Consider the following 21,933-nt stretch of genomic DNA (forward strand, 5'->3'; position numbering starts at 1 on the left):
TTTTAAACAATTTTAACATTTAACATTTTTTTTAGGGTTAGGGTTAGGGTTAGGGTTAGGGTTAAGATTAGGGTTAGGGTTAGGGTTAAGATTAGGGTTAGGGTAAATTTTTTTTTAAAAAGTTTAAAAAAAGTTTTAAAAAAGTTAAAAAAAAAAGTTAAAAAAGTTAAAAAAAAGTTAAAAATATTTAAAAAATTTTTAAAAAGTTAAAATTTTTACAAATAAAAAATAAAAAAATAAAAAAAATGTTTTAAGTTAAAACATGATTTTCAAGGTAAAAAAAAATTTTCAAGGTAAAATTTTTTTTTCAAGGTAAAAAATGGCTGTCCTGCATCAACAAGCGACATCAGTGTGTAAAGGATATCACCACATGGGCTCAGGAACACTTCAGAAACCCACTGTCAGTAACTACAGTTACAGTTACATCTGTAAGTGCAAGTTAAAACTCCTATGCAAGGCGAACACCGTTTATCAACAACACCCAAAAACGCCGTCGGCTTCGCGGGGCCTGAGCTCATCTAAGATGGACTGATACAAAGTGGAAAAGTGTTCTGTGGTCTGACGAGTCCACATTTCAAATTGTTTTTGGAAACTGTGGACGCCGTGTCCTCCGGACCAAAGAGGAAAAGAACCATCCGGATTGTTCTAGGTGGCAATAAATACTGATAAAGTTGAGGAATGCTCATCAAACACTTATTTGGAACATCCCACAGGTGTGCAGGCTAATTGGGAACAGGTGGGTGCCATGATTGGGTATAAAAGTAGATTCCATGAAATGCTCAGTCATTCACAAACAAGGATGGGGCGAGGGTCACCACTTTGTCGACAAATGCGTGAGCAAATTGTTGAACAGTTTAAGAAAAACCTTTCTCAACCAACTGTTGCAAGGAATTTAGGGATTTCACCATCTACGCTCCGTAATATCATCAAAAGGTTCAGAGAATCTGGAGAAATCACTGCACGTAAGCGGCAAGGCCCGTGACCTTGGATCCCTCAGGCGGTACCGCATCAAAAAGCGACATCGGTGTGTAAAGGATATCACCACATGGGCTCAGCAACACTTCGGAAATCCACTGTCAGTAACTACAGTTGGTCGCTACATCTGTAAGTGCAAGTTAAAACTCTCCTATGCAAAGCCAAAGATGGGTCGATATAGCTCGGTTGGTAGAGCGGCCGTGCCATCAACCCGAGGGTTGCAGGTTCGATCCCCGCTTCCGCCATCCTAGTCACTGCCGTTGTGTCCTTGGGCAAGACACTTTACCCACCTGCTCCCAGTGCCACCCACTAGAGATGCGCGGTTTGCGGGCACAACCGCGGAGTCCGCGGATTATCCGTGGATCGGGCGGATGAAATTAAAAAAAAATAAGATTTTATCCGCGCGCGGGTCGGGTCGGGCGGATTAATTAGATATATATTTTTTTTTTTTTTTTTTTTTTGCGGGTGGCAGTTAAACCAATTGGGAAATATATATACATAGTTAAATGTTGTTACCCACATACGAAAAACGAGCAGGCACCTGCAGCATATGCCACAACAGAAGAAAAAAAAAGAAAAGAGATGGACACTTTTACGGAGCGGAGAAGGGACGCCTCGCCGGGGTCCGGGACCGAGGCCCCTTCCCCCGAGAGGGCCCCACCGGGAGCCGTAGCTGAGACGATCCGCGAGAAGGGCCCGACGCACGTCCAGGGTCACCACCGCGCCCACCGCACCGACACCCCGCCTCGTCCGCCTTCGCCGCGGCCGGCGTCACGCGCAGCAGGTAAGCAGCTTACCTGCCCGCCACCCCCGTGGCCGGGGGCTCGTAACAGGGGTCACTCCGCGCGCTCCGCCCGCGCAGCTTACCTGCCCGCCACCCCTGTTGCCGGGGGCGCGTAACAGGGGTCACTCCGCGCGCAGTGCGCTCACGAAAGGGGTGGGGCTCACCCTGGTTGATATAGACAGCAGGACGGTGGCCATGGAAGTCGGAACCCGCTAAGGAGTGTGTAACAACCCACCTGCCGAATCAACTAGCCCTGAAAATGGATGGCGCTGGAGCCTCGGGCCCATACCTGGCCGTCGCCGGCAGCGAGACGCGCTTGGAGCTCAGCGCGGCTCCCATATGATTGCGCACTGGTGTGCGTCTGGGTCGTGACAGCGTGGCACGCGAAAGTCTGTGCTGCATTGGATCAGTCTCCTTTCTTTAACAGGCAAAAGCTTTATAACCTCACCATACCTGCCAACTTTTGAAATCAGAAAAACCTAGTAGCCAGGGTCCAAGGGCCGCAGGCCCCGGTAGGTCCAGGACAAAGTCCTGGTGGAGGGTTCAGGGCTTCGCCCCCCGACGCAAAATGATTATTAGCATTCAGACAGATTAAAATGTTGCTAAAACCATCACTTTTCTATCAGTCACAGTGACTTTTCAAAACAAAAATATTACAGCAAAAATCATATGGGTTGATTGACATGTTTATTCTGTAAGCTAACTTCAATAGTTTGAAATTATTTTGACAGTTAATGCCAGTTATCCTGTCAACCTTTCACAAGACTTCAATTTGTTCATTGAAAGTATAAACACTTTTTACAGTAAACAAATGGTAAAACAGTACTAAACAATTCCATAAAAAAAAAAAAATTGGTGTCATTATTAACTTTCTGTCCAAGCTTGTATAATCTACTGCCTTGTTCAATTGTAAAAAATATTCTGTGCCTAAAATTCACATTTCTATCACAATTATCATACTGTAAACATGGTAAGCTAACTTCATTAAAATTAATAGTCCTGTCAATAGCATGGAATTACAATTCAAATGTAGTTTTTTTTGTAAGCCTTTCAAAAGAATTCAAAATATGAAAAATTAATGAAAATGAATTGAAGCCATCAGACACTTGAAAAGTGGCACATCACATCTCTAATGTAATTATTTGAACTTTTCAACAGAAATAGCACTGCAAAAAATATTAAGGACATACTTCTGTATTTTGGTAGTTATGCTGTCAACATTTAACAAGATTTCTTCAACTTGGACTTGAAAGCATAAATAGTATAAACACTTTTAACAGTATGTCGTGCTGTGAAATACAGCCGACGGGATTGCGCACCAAACACGAAGCAAGGCCAAAGCGCATACGCATGGTGCAGGAGAACAAAGGACTTCTTTCATTTAAGGTTTGTGATAAACCATCAAACTCATTCGTTAAAAGGACTCTATAGTAATATAAAGCGAGTTTTTCTGGACATTATCATGCAAGAAAAGTTTATTTTTGGGACCGCGATCACCGCGTAATGATTTTTAAAGGTTGCATTACAAACATTTAACTGTCCCATGTGATCAGCCAGTGCGATTGGAAGTCCATGCTCAATTATTGCCTCCGTAAATAAAACTTCGGCATTTATCACATCCAAAGAATCTGTTTGGGGCGACGAAAAACGTTGAAAGTTTTCCACTTGTATCGCTAGCAACGGCATTAGACTTGTGTTTTTTTTTGTCCCAACGTGGTCTTTTACATCGCTAATTCCTCCGTGTCCGATCGAAAAATCTTGTCTGCACAAGGTGCAATTCGCGTAGTTTTCACCCTTTTTTTTTTTTTTTAATTAATGAAAAACCGTATTTTTTATCACTGCAACCGTAACCCGGAATAGGTTGATGAAAACCGTACGAATTACGGGAAAACCGGAGTAGTTGGCAGGTATGCAAGTGGCAAAAAAGAGTGAGGAATGCTCATCAAAGACTTATTTGGAACATCCCACAGGTGAACAGGCTAATTGGGAACAGGTGGGTGCCATGATTGGGTATAAAAGTAGATTCCATGAAATGCTCAGTCATTCACAAACAAGGACGGGGGCGAGGGTCACCACTTTGTCAACAAATGCCTGAGCAAATTGTTTAAGAACAACATTTTTTTTAATTTGTGAAATTTTTTAAAACAATTTTAAATGTTTTTAATTTTTTTAAACAATTTTAACAATTAACATTTTTTTTAGGGTTAGGGTTAGGGTTAGGGTTAGGGTTAAGATTAGGGTTAGGGTTAGGGTTAAGATTAGGGTTAGGGTTAGGGTAAATTTTTTTTTAAAAAGTTAAAAAAAAGTTAAAAAAAAGTTAAAAAAAAGTTAAAAAAGTTAAAAAAAAGTTTAAAATATTTAATTTTTTTTTAAAAAGTTAAAATTTTTACAAAAAAAAAATAAAAAAATAAAAAAAATGTTTTAAGTTAAAACATGATTTTCAAGGTAAAAAATAATTTTCAAGGTAAAAAAAAAATTTTCAAGGTAAAATTTTTTTTTCAAGGTAAAAAATGGCTGTACTGCATCAACAAGCGACATCAGTGTGTAAAGGATATCACCACATGGGCTCAGGAACACTTCAGAAACCCACTGTCAGTAACTACAGTTACAGTTACATCTGTAAGTGCAAGTTAAAACTCTCCTATGCAAGGCGAACACCGTTTATCAACAACACCCAAAAACGCCGTCGGCTTCGCGGGGCCTGAGCTCATCTAAGATGGACTGATACAAAGTGGAAAAGTGTTCTGTGGTCTGACGAGTCCACATTTCAAATTGTTTTTGGAAACTGTGGACGCCGTGTCCTCCGGACCAAAGAGGAAAAGAACCATCCGGATTGTTATAGGTGGCAATAAATACTGATAAAGTTGAGGAATGCTCATCAAACACTTATTTGGAACATCCCACAGGTGTGCAGGCTAATTGGGAACAGGTGGGTGCCATGATTGGGTATAAAAGTAGATTCCATGAAATGCTCAGTCATTCACAAACAAGGATGGGGCGAGGGTCACCACTTTGTCGACAAATGCGTGAGCAAATTGTTGAACAGTTTAAGAAAAATCTTTCTCAACCAGCTGTTGCAAGGAATTTAGGGATTTCACCATCTACGCTCCGTAATATCATCAAAAGGTTCAGAGAATCTGGAGAAATCACTGCACGTAAGCGGCAAGGCCCGTGACCTTGGATCCCTCAGGCGGTACCGCATCAAAAAGCGACATCGGTGTGTAAAGGATATCACCACATGGGCTCAGTAACACTTCGGAAACCCACTGTCAGTAACTACAGTTGGTCGCTACATCTGTAAGTGCAAGTTAAAACTCTACTATGCAAAGCCAAAGATGGGTCGATATAGCTCGGTTGGTAGAGTGGCCGTGCCATCAACCTGAGGGTTCCAGGTTCAATCCCCGCTTCCGCCATCCTAGTCACTGCCGTTGTGTCCTTGGGCAAGACACTTTACCCACCTGCTCCCAGTGCCACCCACTAGAGATGCGCGGTTTGCGGGCACAACCGCGGAGTCCGCGGATTATCCGTGGATCGGGCGGATGAAATTTAAAAAAAATAAGATTTTATCCGCGGGTCGGGTCGGGTCGGGTGGATTAATTAGATATATATATATTTTTTTTTTTTTTTTTGCGGGTGGCAGTTAAACCAATTGGGAAATATATATACATAGTTAAATGTTGTTACCCACATACGAAAAACGAGCAGGCACCTGCAGCATATGCCACAACAGAAGAAGAAGAAAAAAAAAGAGATGGACACTTTTACGGAGCGGAGAAGGGACGCCTCGCCGGGGTCCGGGACCGAGGCCCCTTCCCCCGAGAGGGCCCCACCGGGAGCCGTAGCTGAGGCGATCCGCGAGAAGGGCCCGACGCACGTCCAGGGTCACCACCGCGCCCACCGCACCGACACCCCGCCTCGTCCGCCTTCGCCGCGGCCGGCGTCACGCGCAGCAGGTAAGCAGCTTACCTGCCCGCCACCCCCGTGGCCGGGGGCTCGTAACAGGGGTCACTCCGCGCGCTCCGCCCGCGCAGCTTACCTGCCCGCCACCCCCGTTGCCGGGGGCGCGTAACAGGGGTCACTCCGCGCGCAGTGCGCTCACGAAAGGGGTGGGGCTCACCCTGGTTGATATAGACAGCAGGACGGTGGCCATGGACGTCGGAACCCGCTAAGGAGTGTGTAACAACCCACCTGCCGAATCAACTAGCCCTGAAAATGGATGGCGCTGGAGCCTCGGGCCCATACCCGGCCGTCGCCGGCAGCGAGACGCGCTTGGAGCTCAGCGCGGCTCCCATATGATTGCGCACTGGTGTGCGTCTGGGTCGTGACAGCGTGGCACGCGAAAGTCTGTGCTGCATTGGATCAGTCTCCTTTCTTTAACAGGCAAAAGCTTTATAACCTCACCATACCTGCCAACTTTTGAAATCAGAAAAACCTAGTAGCCAGGGTCCAAGGGCCGCAGGCCCCGGTAGGTCCAGGACAAAGTCCTGGTGGAGGGTTCAGGGCTTCGCCCCCCGACGCAAAATGATTGATTGCATTCAGACAGGTTAAAATGTTGCTAAAACCATCACTTTTCTATCAGTCACAGTGACTTTTCAAAACAAAAATATTACAGCAAAAATCATATGGGTTGATTGACATGTTTATTCTGTAAGCTAACTTCAATAGTTTGAAATGATTTTGACAGTTAATGCCAGTTATCCTGTCAACCTTTCACAAGACTTCAATTTGTTCATTGAAAGTATAAACACTTTTTACAGTAAACAAATGGTAAAACAGTACTAAACAATTCCATAAAAAAAAAAAAATTGGTGTCATTATTAACTTTCTGTCCAAGCTTGTATAATCTACTGCCTTGTTCAATTGTAAAAAATATTCTGTGCCTAAAATTCACATTTCTATCACAATTATCATACTGTAAACATGGTAAGCTAACTTCATTAAAATTAATAGTCCTGTCAATAGCATGGAATTACAATTTCAAATGTAGTTTTTTTGTAAGCCTTTCAAAAGAATTCAAAATATGAAAAATTCATGAAAATTAATTGAAGCCATCAGACACTTGAAAAGTGGCACATCACATCTCTAATGTAATCATTTGAACTTTTCAACAGAAATAGCACTGCAAAAAATATTAAGGACATACTTCTGTATTTTGGTAGTTATGCTGTCAACATTTAACAAGATTTCTTCAACTTGGACTTGAAAGCATAAATAGTATAAACACTTTTAACAGTATGTCGTGCTGTGAAATACAGCCGACAGGATTGCGCACCAAACACGAAGCAAGGCCAAAGCGCATATGCATGGTGCAGGAGAACAAAGGACTTCTTTCATTTAAGGTTTGTGATAAACCATCAAACTCATTCGTTAAAAGGACTCTATAGTAATATAAAGTGAGTTTTTCTGGACACTATCATGCAAGAAAAGTTTATTTTTGGGACCGCGATCACCGCGTAATGATTTTTAAAGGTTGCATTACAAACATTTAACTGTCCCATGTGATCAGCCAGTGCGATTGGAAGTCCATGCTCAATTATTGCCTCCGTAAATAAAACTTCGGCATTTATCACATCCAAAGAATCTGTTTGGGCGACGAAAAACGTTGAAAGTTTTCCACTTGTATCGCTAGCAACGGCATTAGACTTGTGTTTTTTTTGTCCCAACGTGGTCTTTTACATCGCTAATTCCTCCGTGTCCGATCGAAAAATCTTGTCTGCACAAGGTGCAATTCGCGTAGTTTTCACCCTTTTTTTTTTTTTAATTAATGAAAAACCGTATTTTTTTATCACTGCAACCGTAACCCGGAATAGGTTGATGAAAACCGTACGAATTACGGGAAAACCGGAGTAGTTGGCAGGTATGCAAGTGGCAAAAAAGAGTGAGGAATGCTCGTCAAAGACTTATTTGGAACATCCCACAGGTGAACAGGCTAATTGGGAACAGGTGGGTGCCATGATTGGGTATAAAAGTAGATTCCATGAAATGCTTAGTCGTTCACAAACAAGGACGGGGGCGAGGGTCACCACTTTGTCAACAAATTCCTGAGCAAATTGTTTAAGAACAACATTTTTTTTAATTTGTGAAATTTTTTAAAACAATTTTAAATGTTTTTAATTTTTTTAAACAATTTTAACAATTAACATTTTTTTTAGGGTTAGGGTTAGGGTTAGGGTTAGGGTTAAGATTAGGGTTAGGGTTAGGGTTAAGATTAGGGTTAGGGTAAATTTTTTTTTAAAAAGTTTAAAAAAAGTTAAAAAAAAGTTAAAAAAAAGTTTAAAAAGTTAAAAAAAAGTTAAAAATATTTAATTTTTTTTAAAAAAGTTAAAATTTTTACAAAAAAATAAAAAAAAAATAAAAAAAAATGTTTTAAGTTAAAACATGATTTTCAAGGTAAAAAATAATTTTCAAGGTAAAAAAAAATTTCCAAGGTAAATTTTTTTTTTCAAGGTAAAAAATGGCTGTACTGCATCAACAAGCGACATCAGTGTGTAAAGGATATCACCACATGGGCTCAGGAACACTTCAGAAACCCACTGTCAGTAACTACAGTTACAGTTACATCTGTAAGTGCAAGTTAAAACTCTCCTATGCAAGGCGAACACCGTTTATCAACAACACCCAAAAACGCCGTCGGCTTCGCGGGGCCTGAGCTCATCTAAGATGGACTGATACAAAGTGGAATAGTGTTCTGTGGTCTGACGAGTCCACATTTCAAATTGTTTTGGGAAACTGTGGACGCCGTGTCCTCTGGACCAAAGAGGAAAAGAACCATCCGGATTGTTATAGGTGGCAATAAATACTGATAAAGTTGAGGAATGCTCATCAAAGACTTATTTGGAACATCCCACAGGTGTGCAGGCTAATTGGGAACAGGTGGGTGCCATGATTGGGTATAAAAGTAGATTCCATGAAATGCTCAGTCATTCACAAACAAGGACGGGGCGAGGGTCACCACTTTGTCGACAAATGCGTGAGCAAATTGTTGAACAGTTTAAGAAAAACCTTTCTCAACCAGCTGTTGCAAGGAATTTAGGGATTTCACCATCTACGCTCCGTAATATCATCAAAAGGTTCAGAGAATCTGGAGAAATCACTGCATGTAAGCGGCAAGGCCCGTGACCTTGGATCCCTCAGGCGGTACTACATCAAAAAGCGACATCGGTGTGTAAAGGATATCACCACATGGGCTCAGTAACACTTCGGAAAACCACTGTCAGTAACTGCAGTTGGTCGCTACATCCGTAAGCGGAAGTTAAAACTCTACTATGCAAAGCCAAAGATGGGTCGATATAGCTCGGTTGGTAGAGTGGCCGTGCCATCAACCTGAGGGTTGCAGGTTCGATCCCCGCTTCCGCCATCCTAGTCACTGCCGTTGTGTCCTTGGGCAAGACACTTTACCCACCTGCTCCCAGTGCCACCCACTAGAGATGCGCGGTTTGCGGGCACAACCGCGGAGTCCGCGGATTATCCGTGGATCGGGCGGATGAAATTTAAAAAAATAAGATTTTATCCGCGCGCGGGTCGGGTCGGGCGGATTAATTAGATATATATATATATATATTTTTTTTTTTTTTTTTTTTTTTGCGGGTGGCAGTTAAACCAATTGGGAAATATATATACATAGTTAAATGTTGTTACCCACATACGAAAAACGAGCAGGCACCTGCAGCATATGCCACAACAGAAGAAAAAAAAAAGAAAAGAGATGGACACTTTTACGGAGCGGAGAAGGGACGCCTCGCCGGGGTCCGGGACCGAGGCCCCTTCCCCCGAGAGGGCCCCACCGGGAGCCGTAGCTGAGGCGATCCGCGAGAAGGGCCCGACGCACGTCCAGGGTCACCACCGCGCCCACCGCACCGACACCCCGCCTCGTCCGCCTTCGCCGCGGCCGGCGTCACGCGCAGCAGGTAAGCAGCTTACCTGCCCGCCACCCCCGTGGCCGGGGGCTCGTAACATGGGTCACTCCGCGCGCTCCGCCCGCGCAGCTTACCTGCCCGCCACCCCTGTTGCCGGGGGCGCGTAACAGGGGTCACTCCGCGCGCAGTGCGCTCACGAAAGGGGTGGGGCTCACCCTGGTTGATATAGAGAGCAGGACGGTGGCCATGGAAGTCGGAACCCGCTAAGGAGTGTGTAACAACCCACTTGCCGAATCAACTAGCCCTGAAAATGGATGGCGCTGGAGCCTCGGGCCCATACCCGGCCGTCGCCGGCAGCGAGACGCGCTTGGAGCTCAGCGCGGCTCCCATATGATTGCGCACTGGTGTGCGTCTGGGTCGTGACAGCGTGGCACGCGAAAGTCTGTGCTGCATTGGATCAGTCTCCTTTCTTTAACAGGCAAAAGCTTTATAACCTCACCATACCTGCCAACTTTTGAAATCAGAAAAACCTAGTAGCCAGGGTCCAAGGGCCGCAGGCCCCGGTAGGTCCAGGACAAAGTCCTGGTGGAGGGTTCAGGGCTTCTCCCCCCCGACGCAAAATGATTATTAGCATTCAGACAGGTTAAAATGTTGCTAAAACCATCACTTTTCTATCAGTCACAGTGACTTTTCAAAACAAAAATATTACAGCAAAAATCATATGGGTTGATTGACATGTTTATTCTGTAAGCTAACTTCAATAGTTTGAAATTATTTTGACAGTTAATGCCAGTTATCCTGTCAACCTTTCACAAGACTTCAATTTGTTCATTGAAAGTATAAACACTTTTTACAGTAAACAAATGGTAAAACAGTACTAAACAATTCCATAAAAAAAAAAAAATTGGTGTCATTATTAACTTTCTGTCCAAGCTTGTATAATCTACTGCCTTGTTCAATTGTAAAAAAATATTCTGTGCCTAAAATTCACATTTCTATCACAATTATCATACTGTAAACATGGTAAGCTAACTTCATTAAAATTAATAGTCCTGTCAATAGCATGGAATTACAATTCAAATGTAGTTTTTTTGTAAGCCTTTCAAAAGAATTCAAAATATGAAAAAATAATGAAACTTAATTGAAGCCATCAGACACTTGAAAAGTGGCACATCACATCTCTAATGTAATCATTTGAACTTTTCAACAGAAATAGCACTGCAAAAATATTAAGGACATACTTCTGTATTTTGGTAGTTATGCTGTCAACATTTAACAAGATTTCTTCAACTTGGACTTGAAAGCATAAATAGTATAAACACTTTTAACAGTATGTCGTGCTGTGAAATACAGCCGACGGGATTGCGCACCAAACACGAAGCAAGGCCAAGCGCATGCATGGTGCAGGAGAACAAAGGACTTCTTTCATTTAAGGTTTGTGATAAACCATCAAACTCATTCGTTAAAAGGACTCTGTAGTAATATAAAGCGAATTTTTCTGGACATTATCATGCAAGAAAAGTTTATTTTTGGGACCGCGATCACCGCGTAATGATTTTTAAAGGTTGCATTACAAACATTTAACTGTCCCATGTGATCAGCCAGTGCGATCGGAAGTCCATGCTCAATTATTGCCTCCGTAAATAAAACTTCGGCATTTATCACATCCAAAGAATCTGTTTGGGCGACGAAAAACGTTGAAAGTTTTCCACTTGTATCGCTAGCAACGGCATTAGACTTGTGTTTTTTTTTGTCCCAACGTGGTCTTTTACATCGCTAATTCCTCCGTGTCCGATCGGAAAATCTTGTCTGCACAAGGTGCAATTCGCGTAGTTTTCACCCTTTTTTTTTTTTTTTAATTAATGAAAAACCGTATTTTTTATCACTGCAACCGTAACCCGGAATAGGTTGATGAAAACCGTACGAATTACGGGAAAACCGGAGTAGTTGGCAGGTGCCTCACTAATGCCTTGCATCGTCTATATTAGATATAACGGGCGGGTGCGGGCGGATGGCGGGCGGGTGCAGTTCTGATCAAACGTTACATCGGGTGGATGGCGGATGGTTGACGACTTTCTGATGCGGTTGCGGATGAAATATTTGCCTATCCGCGCATCTCTACCACCCACACTGGTTTAAATGTAACTTAGATATTGGGTTTTCGCTATGTAAAGCGCTTTGAGTCACTAGAGAAAAGCGCTATATAAGTATAATTCACTTCACTTCACTTTATCAACAACACCCAGAAATGCTTCGCTGGGCCCGAGCTCATCTAAGACGGACTGATGCGAAGTGGAAAAGTGTTCTGTGGTCTGACGAGTCCACATTTTAAATTGTTTTTTTTGGAAACCGTGGACGTCGTGTGCTCCGGACCAAAGAGGAAAAGAACCATCCGGATTGTTCTAGGTGCCAAGTGTAAAAGGCCAGCATGTGTGATGGTATGGGGGTGTATTAGTGCCCAAGACATGGGTAACTTACACATCTGTGAAGGCACCATTAATGCTGAAAGGTACATACAGGTTTTGGAGCAACATCCAAGCAACGTTACCATGGACGCCCCTGCTTATTTCAGCAAGACAACGCCCAGCCACGTGTTACAACAGCGTAAACTCTACTTTTGTATCATACGACCAGCCTAAAATATGAGAAGGGAGACTGTTGAACAACTTAAGCTGTACATCAAGCAAGAATGGGAAAGAATTCCACTTCAAAAATGTGTCTCCTCAGTTCCCAAACCTTTACTGAGTGTTGTTAAAAGGAAAGGCCATGTAACACAGTGGTAAAAATGCCCATGTGACGACTTTGTTGCAAAATTCATGATTATTTGCAAAAAATACCAAAGTTTCTCAGTGTGAACATGAAATATCTTGTCTTTGCAGTCTATTCAATTGAATATAAGTTGAAAAGGATTTGTTGTGTACAAGCCCAGTTCATCAGCATTAACTTCACCTCATATATAATCCTCTGCACCAGGTCAAACTCCCCCTCCAGCGAGGCATCCAGCAGCAGAGCCAGAGGGTTAAACTTGACCCTCAGCCCGTGCCCGCTGCGCTCCGACCACGACTTCTTCAAGTTGCTGCGTTTGCCCTGAAGCACAGAACAGCACAGAGACCAGGACACCATTAAGAACAGAACAGTGGTCGCTCCTTCAAACACGACACAGTACAAAGTACAGTACAAAGTACAGTACAAAGTACAACTTACAAGTATTTGGAGATGCTCGTTCTATGTGACAATTTGTCACATTCACATATTTTGTTATGTTTCCTTATTTGGTGTTTATTATCCCTTATTTTACTTCCATTTCCTGCTTGTCTCCCTGAGGGCTCTTTCCTCTCACCTGTGTCTGATTGGCAGCCTGGCACACCTGTTGTCATTCAGCTGGCTGCTATTTATGCCTGCCTCGCCCTCCAGTCAGGGCTCCATGATTGTTTTCTGCTTCCTGTTATCCTGATTCCTGTTATCCTGTTTCCTGTCTCCTGTTATCCTGTTTCCTGCTACCTGTTCCTGTTTCCTGTTATCCTGTTATCCTGTTTCCTGTTCCTGTTTCCTGTCTCCTGTTTCCTGCTTCCTGTTATCCTGTTTCCTGTTACCTGTATCCTATCCCCTGTTATCCTGTTTTGTGCTTCCTGTTATCCTGTTTCATGTTCCTGTTCCCTGTCTCCTGTTATCCTGTTTCCTCTCTCTTGTCATCTTGTTTCCTGTTATCCTGTTTCCTGTCTCCCGCTATCCTGTTACCTGTATCCTATCCCCTGTTATCCTGTTTTGTGCTTCCTGTTATCCTGTTTCATGTTCCTGTTCCCTTTCTCCTGTTATCCTGTTTCCTCTCTCTTGTCATCTTGTTTCCTGTTATCCTGTTTCCTGTCTCCCGCTATCCTGTTTCCTGTCTCTTGGTATCCTGTTTCCTTTTTACTGTCTCCTGTTATCCTGTTACCTGTCTCCTGTTATCCTGTTTCCTGTCTCTTGGAATCCTGTTTCCTGTCTCTTGGTATCCTGTTTCCTGTTATCCTGTTTCCTGCTATCCTGTTTCCTTTTATCCTTTTTACTGTCTCCTGTTATCCTGTTACCTGTCTCCTGTTATCCTGTCTCCTGCTATCCTGTCTCCTGTTATCCTGTTTCCTGTTCCTGTCTCATGTCTCCTGTTACCTGTTATCCTGTTTCCTGTCTCCTGTTATCCTGGTTCCTGTAATCCTAGTTCCTGTTATCCCATTAAAGTGCTTCCTGTTATCCTGTTTCCTGCTCCTGTCTCTTATTATCCTGTTTCCTGTTACCTGTTATCATGTTTCCTGGTTCCTGTTCCTGTTTCCTGTCTCTTGTTATCCTGTTTCCTGTTACCTGCTATCCTGTTTATTGTCTCCTGTTTCCTTTTATCCTGTTTACTGTTTCCTGCTATCCTGTTTACTGTTTCCTGTTATCCTGTTTCCTGTCTCCTGTTATCCTGTTATCCTGTTCCCTGTTAACTTGTTTTCTGGTTCCTGTTATCCTGTTTCCTGTCTCATGTCTCCTGTTATCCTGGTATCCTGTTTCCTGTTATCCTGTCTCCTGTTATCCTGGTTCATGTTATCCTAGTTCCTGTTATCATATTTAAGTCATGTTTTCCTGCGCTATGCCTGCCATCTCTGCATCTTGGGGTTCAACACCAACAGTTCCTAATATTCTAAATATTAAATAAATGTAAATAAAAGTCAGCTTACAGCAGAGTGCCACTATTTCACCCATAAAGTTCCATAAATAACAATTGGAAAAGCGCCAACAATACATCATTTACATGTTGTGACTTGAATATCAACAAGTATTAGTGATATTGTTATTATAAATATTAAAAAGTATTGGTATTATTGTATTATAAATATGAACAAGTATTAGTGATATTGTTATTATAAATATTAAAAAGTATTGGTATTATTGTATTATAAATATGAACAAGTATTAGTGATATTGTTATTATAAGTGCTAACGGAGACAAACTATTTATAGCGGCGCCGTGAATCTTCTTTCTGTTCTTAGGTCACGACACGATTCAATTAAATTAAATTCATGGGCGCAACGATTCAATTCAGAATCGATTCTCGATTCTGCATCTTGTTCGAATCTTCTTTCTCGTTCTTTGGGCACTACACGATTCAATTCAATTCTGTTTTTGGGGGCAAAGATTCGATCCAGAATCGTGGAATTGATTCTTTATCTTGTTCGAATCTTCTTTCTCGTTCTTTGGGCACCACACGATTCGATTAAATTCGGTTCTTGGGAGTAACGGTTTGATCCAGAATCGATTCTCGATTCTGCATCTTGTTTGAATCTTCTTTCTTTTCTTTGGTAACTACACAATTCGATTCAATCCGGTTTTTGGGGGCAACTATTCGATCTATAATTGATTCTCAATTCTCCATCTTGTTCGAATCTTCTTTTAGTTCTTTGGGCACTACACGATTCAATTCGATTCTTAGGAGTAACGATTTGATCCAGAATCGATTCTCAATTCTGCATCTTGTTCCAATCTTCTTTTTGTTCTTAGGGCATTACATGATTCAATTCAATTCGATTCCTGGGGTCAAAGATTCGATTCAGAATCGATTCTCAATTCTGCATCTGGTTCGAATCTTCTTTGTGTTCTTAGGGCATTACATGATTCAATTCAATTCGATTCTTGGGGTCAAAGATTTGATCCAGAATTGATTCTCGATTCTGTATCTGGTTCGACTCTTCTTTCTGTTTTTTGGTCACTACACAATTAAATTAAATTCAATTAATTTCAGAATTGATTCTCAATTCTGCATCTTGTTCGAATCTTCTTTCTGTTTTTTGTTGGGCACTCCATGATTCAGTTCAATTCGATTCTTGAGGTCAAAGATTGAATTCAGAATCGATTCTCGATTCTGCATCTGGTTCGAATCTTCTTTCTGTTCTTTGGTCACTACACAATTCGATTCAATTCGGATTTTGCGGGCAACGAATCGCTCCAGAATCGATTCTCGATTGTGCATCTTGTTCGAATCATCTTTCTGTTCTTAGGGCACTACACGATTCAATTCAATTCGATTCATGGGAGCGACGATTCAATTCAGAATTGATTCTCGATTCTGCATCTGGTTATAATCTTCTTCCTGTTCTTAGGGCACTACACGATTCAATTCACTTCGATTCTTGGGATCAAAGATTCGATTCAGAATCGATTCTCCATCTTGTTTGAATCTTCTTTCTTTTCTTTGGTAACTACACAATTCGATTCAATTCGGTTTTTCGGGGCAACTATTCGATCTATAATTGATTCTCAATTCTCCATCTTGTTCGAATCTTCTTTTAGTTCTTTGGGCACTACACGATTCAATTCGATTCTTAGGAGTAACGATTCCTGGGGTCAAAGATCCGATTCAGAATCGATTCTCAATTCTGCATCTTGGTCGATTTGAATCTTCTTTCTGTTCTTTGGTCACTACACGATTCAATTCAATTCGATTCATGGGAGCAACTATTTAATTCAGAATTGATTCTCGATTCTGCATCTGGTTCGAATCTTCTTTCTCGTTCTTTGGGCACCACACAATTCGATTAAATTCGGTTCTTGGGAGTAACGGTTTGATCCAGAACCAATTCTCGATTCTGCATCTTGTTCGAATCTTCTTTCTCGTTCTCTGGGCACTACACAATTCAAATCGATTTTTGGGGGCAACGATTTGATCTAGAATCGATTCTGGAACCTGCAAAGCGGCCAGTGTGGAACATGAATACACAAATGACCTAAACATACGTAGCAAGATGACAAACGGAGCAGGACGTACCTTAGGAGGCTGTGAAGAAGGTGCAGGCGGTGACGGCGAGGGCGAAACGTGACTCGTGACTTTACGGGCCGGACTAGAATCCGAGTTGTTTTTATTCTGGTCTTCAGGCTTCACGGGAACCGAGGAACCTCTGCTTGGCGGCCATTGGGAGCCGTTGTGTTTGGTTTGTCCCGTGGTCATCGCCTCACCGGACGTCTCGCAGGCCGCCGGAGATAAGCGACGACAGTCCAGGTTCAGGTTCTGAACTTCCGTGTCTTCTGGTGCCGGACCCTCTTGGATGTTCCCCTCTGCCGAGTGGCTGCTGTCCACGTCCCCCAGCAGACGGTCAGGCTGGTAGAAGGTGTTGCCTGCAAGAAAGCTTGCTTATACGTAGGACACGTCACTGAGGTCACATGACCCCTACCTGAGACTCCGTCAATGCCTCCAGCCAAGGTGTTGAACCTGCGCCACCAAAAGTCCACAATCTTTCAGTACCGATGGGAACACTTGGTCTCATTAAGTCCAACACAAACCTCTGGTACAGCAGTTTTTGGATGTTGGGGCCCTGGGGGCCCTCAGGTTCAGTGATGGAGCTGCGCTTCTTCAGGGGTCGTGGGGCGTTGCTGAGGCGGCGGCGGAGGACTTCCAGGTCAACATCGCTCTGGTACCGAAGTTGGGAGTAGGCTGAGGAGAGATAACAGTACTTCAGTCTCTTAGATGTACAGTGCAATAAAATACATATTTGTCCTCAAAATTCTCTTTTTGGATAGGATGACCCACGATTGGCACACCTATCTTTGGGAAGTTTCACCCGTTCAGGTTGCTTTTCATCCAGGATGTCTCTGTACATTGCTGCATTCATCTTTCCCTCCATCAGGTTGGAGGAAGTGTTGGTTTTCATCCAGGATGTCTCGGTACATTGCTGCATTCATCTTTCCCTCCATCAGATAGGATGACGTGTTGGTTTTTCATCCAGGATGTGTAAAACCAGCACTTCATCCAACCTGATGGAGGGAAAGATGAATGCAGTAATGTACCGAGACATCCTGGATGAAAACCAACACTTTGTCCAACCTGATGGAGGGAAATATGAATGCAGCAATATACCGAGACATCCTGGATGAAAACCAACACTTCATCCAACCTAATTGAGGGAAAGATGAATGCAGCAATGTACAGAGACATCCTGGATGAAAACCAACACTTCCCATCCAACCTGATGGAGGGAAAGATGAATGCAGCAATGTGCGGAGACATCCTGGATGAAAACCAACACTTCATCCAACCTGATGGAGAGAAAATGAATGCAGCAATGTGCAGAGACATCCTGGATGAAAACCAACACTTCCCATCCAACCTGATGGAGGGAAAGATGAATGCAGCAATGTGCAGAGACATCCTGGATGAAAACCAACACTTTGTCCAACCTGATGGAGGGAAATATGAATGCGGCAATGTGCAGAGACATCCTGGATGAAAACCAACGCTTGATCCAACCTGATGGAGGGAAAGATGAATGCAGCAATGTACAGAGACATCCTGGATGAAAACCAACACTTCATTCAACCTGATGAAGAGAAAGATGAATGCAGCAATGTACCGAGACATCCTGGATGAAAACCAACACTCCCTCCAACCTAATGGAGGGAAATATGAATGCATCAACGTACAGACACATCCTGGATGAAAACCAACACTTCATTCAACCTAATGGAGGGAACGTTGAATGCAGCAATGTACAGAGACAACCTGGATGAAAACCAACACTTCATTCAACCTAATGGAGGGAAAGATGAATGCAGCAATGTACAGAGACATCCTGGATGAAAACCAACACTTCCCATCCAACCTGATGGAGGGAAAGATGAATGCAGCAATATACCGAGACATCCTGGATGAAAACCAACACTTCCCATCCAACCTGATGGAGGGAAAGATGAATGCAGCAATATACCGAGACATCCTGGATGAAAACCAACACTTTCCATCCAACCTAATGGAGGGAAATATGAATGCAGCAATGTACTGAGACATCCTGGATAAAAATCAACACTTCATCCGACCTAATGGAGGGAAATATGAATGCATCAACGTACAGACACATCGTGGATGAAAACCAACACGTCATGCAACCTGATGGAGGGAAAGATGAATGCAGCAATGTGCAGAGACATCCTGGATGAAAACCAACACTTCATTCAACCTAATTGAGGGAAAGATGAATGCAGCAATGTACAGAGACATTTTGGATGAAAACCAACACTTCCTCTAACCTGATGGAGAGAAAAATGAATGCAGCAATGTACAGAGACATCCTGGATGAAAACCAACACTTCATTCAACCTAACGGAGGGAAAGTTGAATGCAGCAATGTACAGAGACATTTTGAATGAAAACCAACACTTCCTCCAACCTGATGGAGAGAAAGATGAATGCAGCAATGTACCGAGACATCCTGGATGAAAACCAACACTTCCCATCCAACCTGATGGAGGGAAATATGAATGCAGCAATGTGCAGAGACATCCTGGATGAAAACCAACACTTCCTCCAACCTGATAGAGAGAAAGATGAATGCAGCAATGTACCGAGACATCCTGGATGAAAACCAACACTTCATTCAACCTGATGAAGAGAAAGATGAATGCAGCAGTGTACTGAGACATTCTGGATGAAAACCAACACTTCATCCAACCTGATGGCTCTTGAGAGGTGCTGCAAAAATGAATGGGCACAACTTTTTTTATTTTATTTTAAATAAATTTAAAAAATGAACATTTCACAATGTCATTATGGGGTATTGTGTGTAGAATTTTGAGGAAAAAAATGAATGTATCCCATTTTGTAACATTAAATGTGGTAAAAGTGAATTGTTTGTGGATGTCATCCAGCCTGGAGTCCACACAGAGAACATGTTTTAAAGACCTCCTCACTGATGGTGTGACCTACCAACTGGAGTCAGCTTGGTAGGACTGAGAGGACGAGGGATGTTGTCCACGTTAGGAGGAGGCGGGATTTGTCCATCATCAGCTTTTCCTCCTCCAACTTCTTGTCCTTCTTCCTTGTCTGGACCATCTTCTGCTGTCCTGGTGCCTCCTCCCTGTCCCTGGAGGAAGGGCGGAGGTGCAGAAGGTGCAGGCAGGATGGGTTTGCCATAGACTGTGGGGGAGAGCAAATGGGTCAGAATTCATGTTTGTTTACTTTGTAACAACACCAAACATTTCGGGACCCCCAAAAATGTAAAATAATTTGTCATATCTGACACGCCTGCGACTTTTGGTGTATGTTAGGGGCCTCAAAGAGTCCAAACGTACAGAAGAAAACATGTCAAGTGTGGTTCTCTGCATTGCCCCCTGTGGGCCGTGTGCCGCTGCTCAACCTAAATTAAAATGAAATCAAAATGTTTTAAAAATAAAATAATAAAGTAAATACAAAAATTATAATAATAAAATAAAATGAAATAAAATTATTTGGAAAAAATAATACGAATAACAAAATAAATAAAAATTTAATAAAAAAATTAAAATAAATAGACCAAACCAAAATTAAAACCATACTTGCGAAATTCAGCGCCTCTCAAACCCCGGCCGAGTCATACCAAAGACTATAAAAATGGGACCCATTACCTCCCTGCTTGTCACTCGGCATCAAGGGTTGGAATTGGGGGTTAAATCACCAAAAATGATTCCCGGGCGCGGCCACCGCTGCTGCCCACTGCTCCCCTCACCTCCCAGGGGGTGATCAAGGGTGATGGGTCAAATGCAGAGAATAATTTCGCCACACCTAGTGTGTGTGTGACAATCATTGGTACTTTAACTTTAACTTTAACTTTAAAATCTCCCGGGACAAATTTTCTCCCAAAAATCTCCCGAAATTCAGGCGGGAAGCTGGAGGCCACGCCCCCCCCCTCCAGCTCCACGCGGACCTGAGTGACGTGTTTTCCCTCTACCGTAAAGCAGTTCGTCTGCCGTAAACAGCAATGTGTTGTGACACTCTTAAAACGGGACGATACTGCCATCTGGTGCGTTTCACACAGCAATGCATCATCGGAGAGGGTGTTCGGCATGGGTCGAAAAATAGCGACAGAGAATAGAACAAGGATGGACGATTCGACCCTTAACGAAACAATGAGTAGATGAGCGTTATGTGTGTGTATATGTGTAAGTAAATAAATAAACACTGGAATTCAAGTATTTCTCTTATTTTTATATATATAATAAAAGAAATATATATTTATAGCTAGAATTCACTGAAAGTCAATTATTATCATATATATATATATATATATATATATATATATATATATATATATATATATATATATATATATATATATATATATATATATATATGTATGTGTGGGGGAAAAAATCACAAGACTATTTCATCTCTACAGGCCTGTTTCATGAGGGGGGGTACCCTCAATCATCAGGAGATTTTAATGGGAGCATTCACATACCATGGTTTATATAGGGCACAGAGTGGGTGGGTACAGGCTGGCCTAGGGGCGTGGTGATTGGCTCATGTGTTGCCTAGGAGGTGTTTCCGTCTGTGGCGGCATGCTGTTACAATTTCGCTGCGCTTGTTGAGGGATGACAGGTCTGGACGGTAAATAATAAACAGTTTCTCTTTCAAGCATAGGTTGCATCTTTTATTACCACTATTGTAAGGTGTGCTGGATGCAAGAATTTGCCATGTTATTGAATATTCAACATTATTGTCTTTGAGGTCCCAAATGTGTTTGCTGAGTTCTGTGGTATTTCGCAGGTTTTTGTTCCTGAAAGAAGCCTTGTGATTGTTCCATCTGGTTTTGAATTCTCCCTCGGTTAATCCTACATATGTGTCGGATGTGTTAATGTCCTTGCGTATTACCTTAGATTGGTAGACAACTGATGTTTGTAAGCACCCCCCGTTGAGAGGGCAATCAGGTTTCTTTCGACAGTTACAGCCTTTGTTGGTTTTGGAGTCGCTCTGTCCGGGGGCCGACGGCTCATTTGCAATTGTTTTGTTGTGGTTTGAGATGATTTGTCGGATATTGTTCATGCAGCTGTAGCTCAATTTAATGTTGTTCTTGTTGAATACTTTTCTTAGGGTGTTGTCTTTGGGAAAGTGTTTGTCAATCAGATTGAGGAATTTGTGTCCAATGTTAGTTGAGACGTTTTTGCTGTATGGGGGGTTGTACCAGATGATGCCGTTTCGTTTTCTCTTCTTTTTTGGCTGGTTTCCTGGCGTGGGTTCATAGGTGAGGGTGAAATTGTATCCGCTTTCATCAAGGGCTTTTTGGTACGGGGGGGGGGTTGCTTGGTCAAATTCAGCTTTGCTAGATGACAGCATCGATAGCCTTTTATTAATTCCGGTAGGTATTCTTTTCGTGGTGGTGGGTGGGTGGTTGCTGTCATGGTGCACGTATTGGAGTGTTGTGTTGGGTTTCGTGAATGGTTGGTAGCTGTTATTTCTCAGGGTATATATATAAGAAATAATTGACTTTCAGTGAATTCTAGCTATAAATATATATTTCTTTTATTATATATATATATATATATATATATATATATATATA

At 42.4% G+C, this 21,933-nt stretch overlaps 1 protein-coding gene across 5 annotated transcripts in view; it reads right to left on the reverse strand.

Moving 5' to 3' along the window:
• ppp1r13ba (protein phosphatase 1, regulatory subunit 13Ba) overlaps positions 1-21,933 on the reverse strand; it is a 143,078-nt gene that overhangs the window by 12,180 nt on the left and 108,965 nt on the right. For all 5 annotated transcript variants that reach the window (XM_061986935.1, XM_061986934.2, XM_061986937.2 and 2 more), the window contains 5 exons: positions 19,323-19,532; positions 16,907-17,057; positions 16,798-16,835; positions 16,395-16,741; positions 12,565-12,702 (listed from right to left, as the gene is read on the reverse strand). In XM_061986935.1, coding sequence (XP_061842919.1) covers positions 12,565-12,702; positions 16,395-16,741; positions 16,798-16,835; positions 16,907-17,057; positions 19,323-19,532 — 884 coding nt within the window. The remainder of the gene's footprint in view (positions 1-12,564; positions 12,703-16,394; positions 16,742-16,797; positions 16,836-16,906; positions 17,058-19,322; positions 19,533-21,933) is intronic.

This window comes from Nerophis lumbriciformis, linkage group LG26 (genome assembly GCF_033978685.3).
Source record: "Nerophis lumbriciformis linkage group LG26, RoL_Nlum_v2.1, whole genome shotgun sequence".
Classification (NCBI taxonomy): domain Eukaryota; kingdom Metazoa; phylum Chordata; class Actinopteri; order Syngnathiformes; family Syngnathidae; genus Nerophis; species Nerophis lumbriciformis.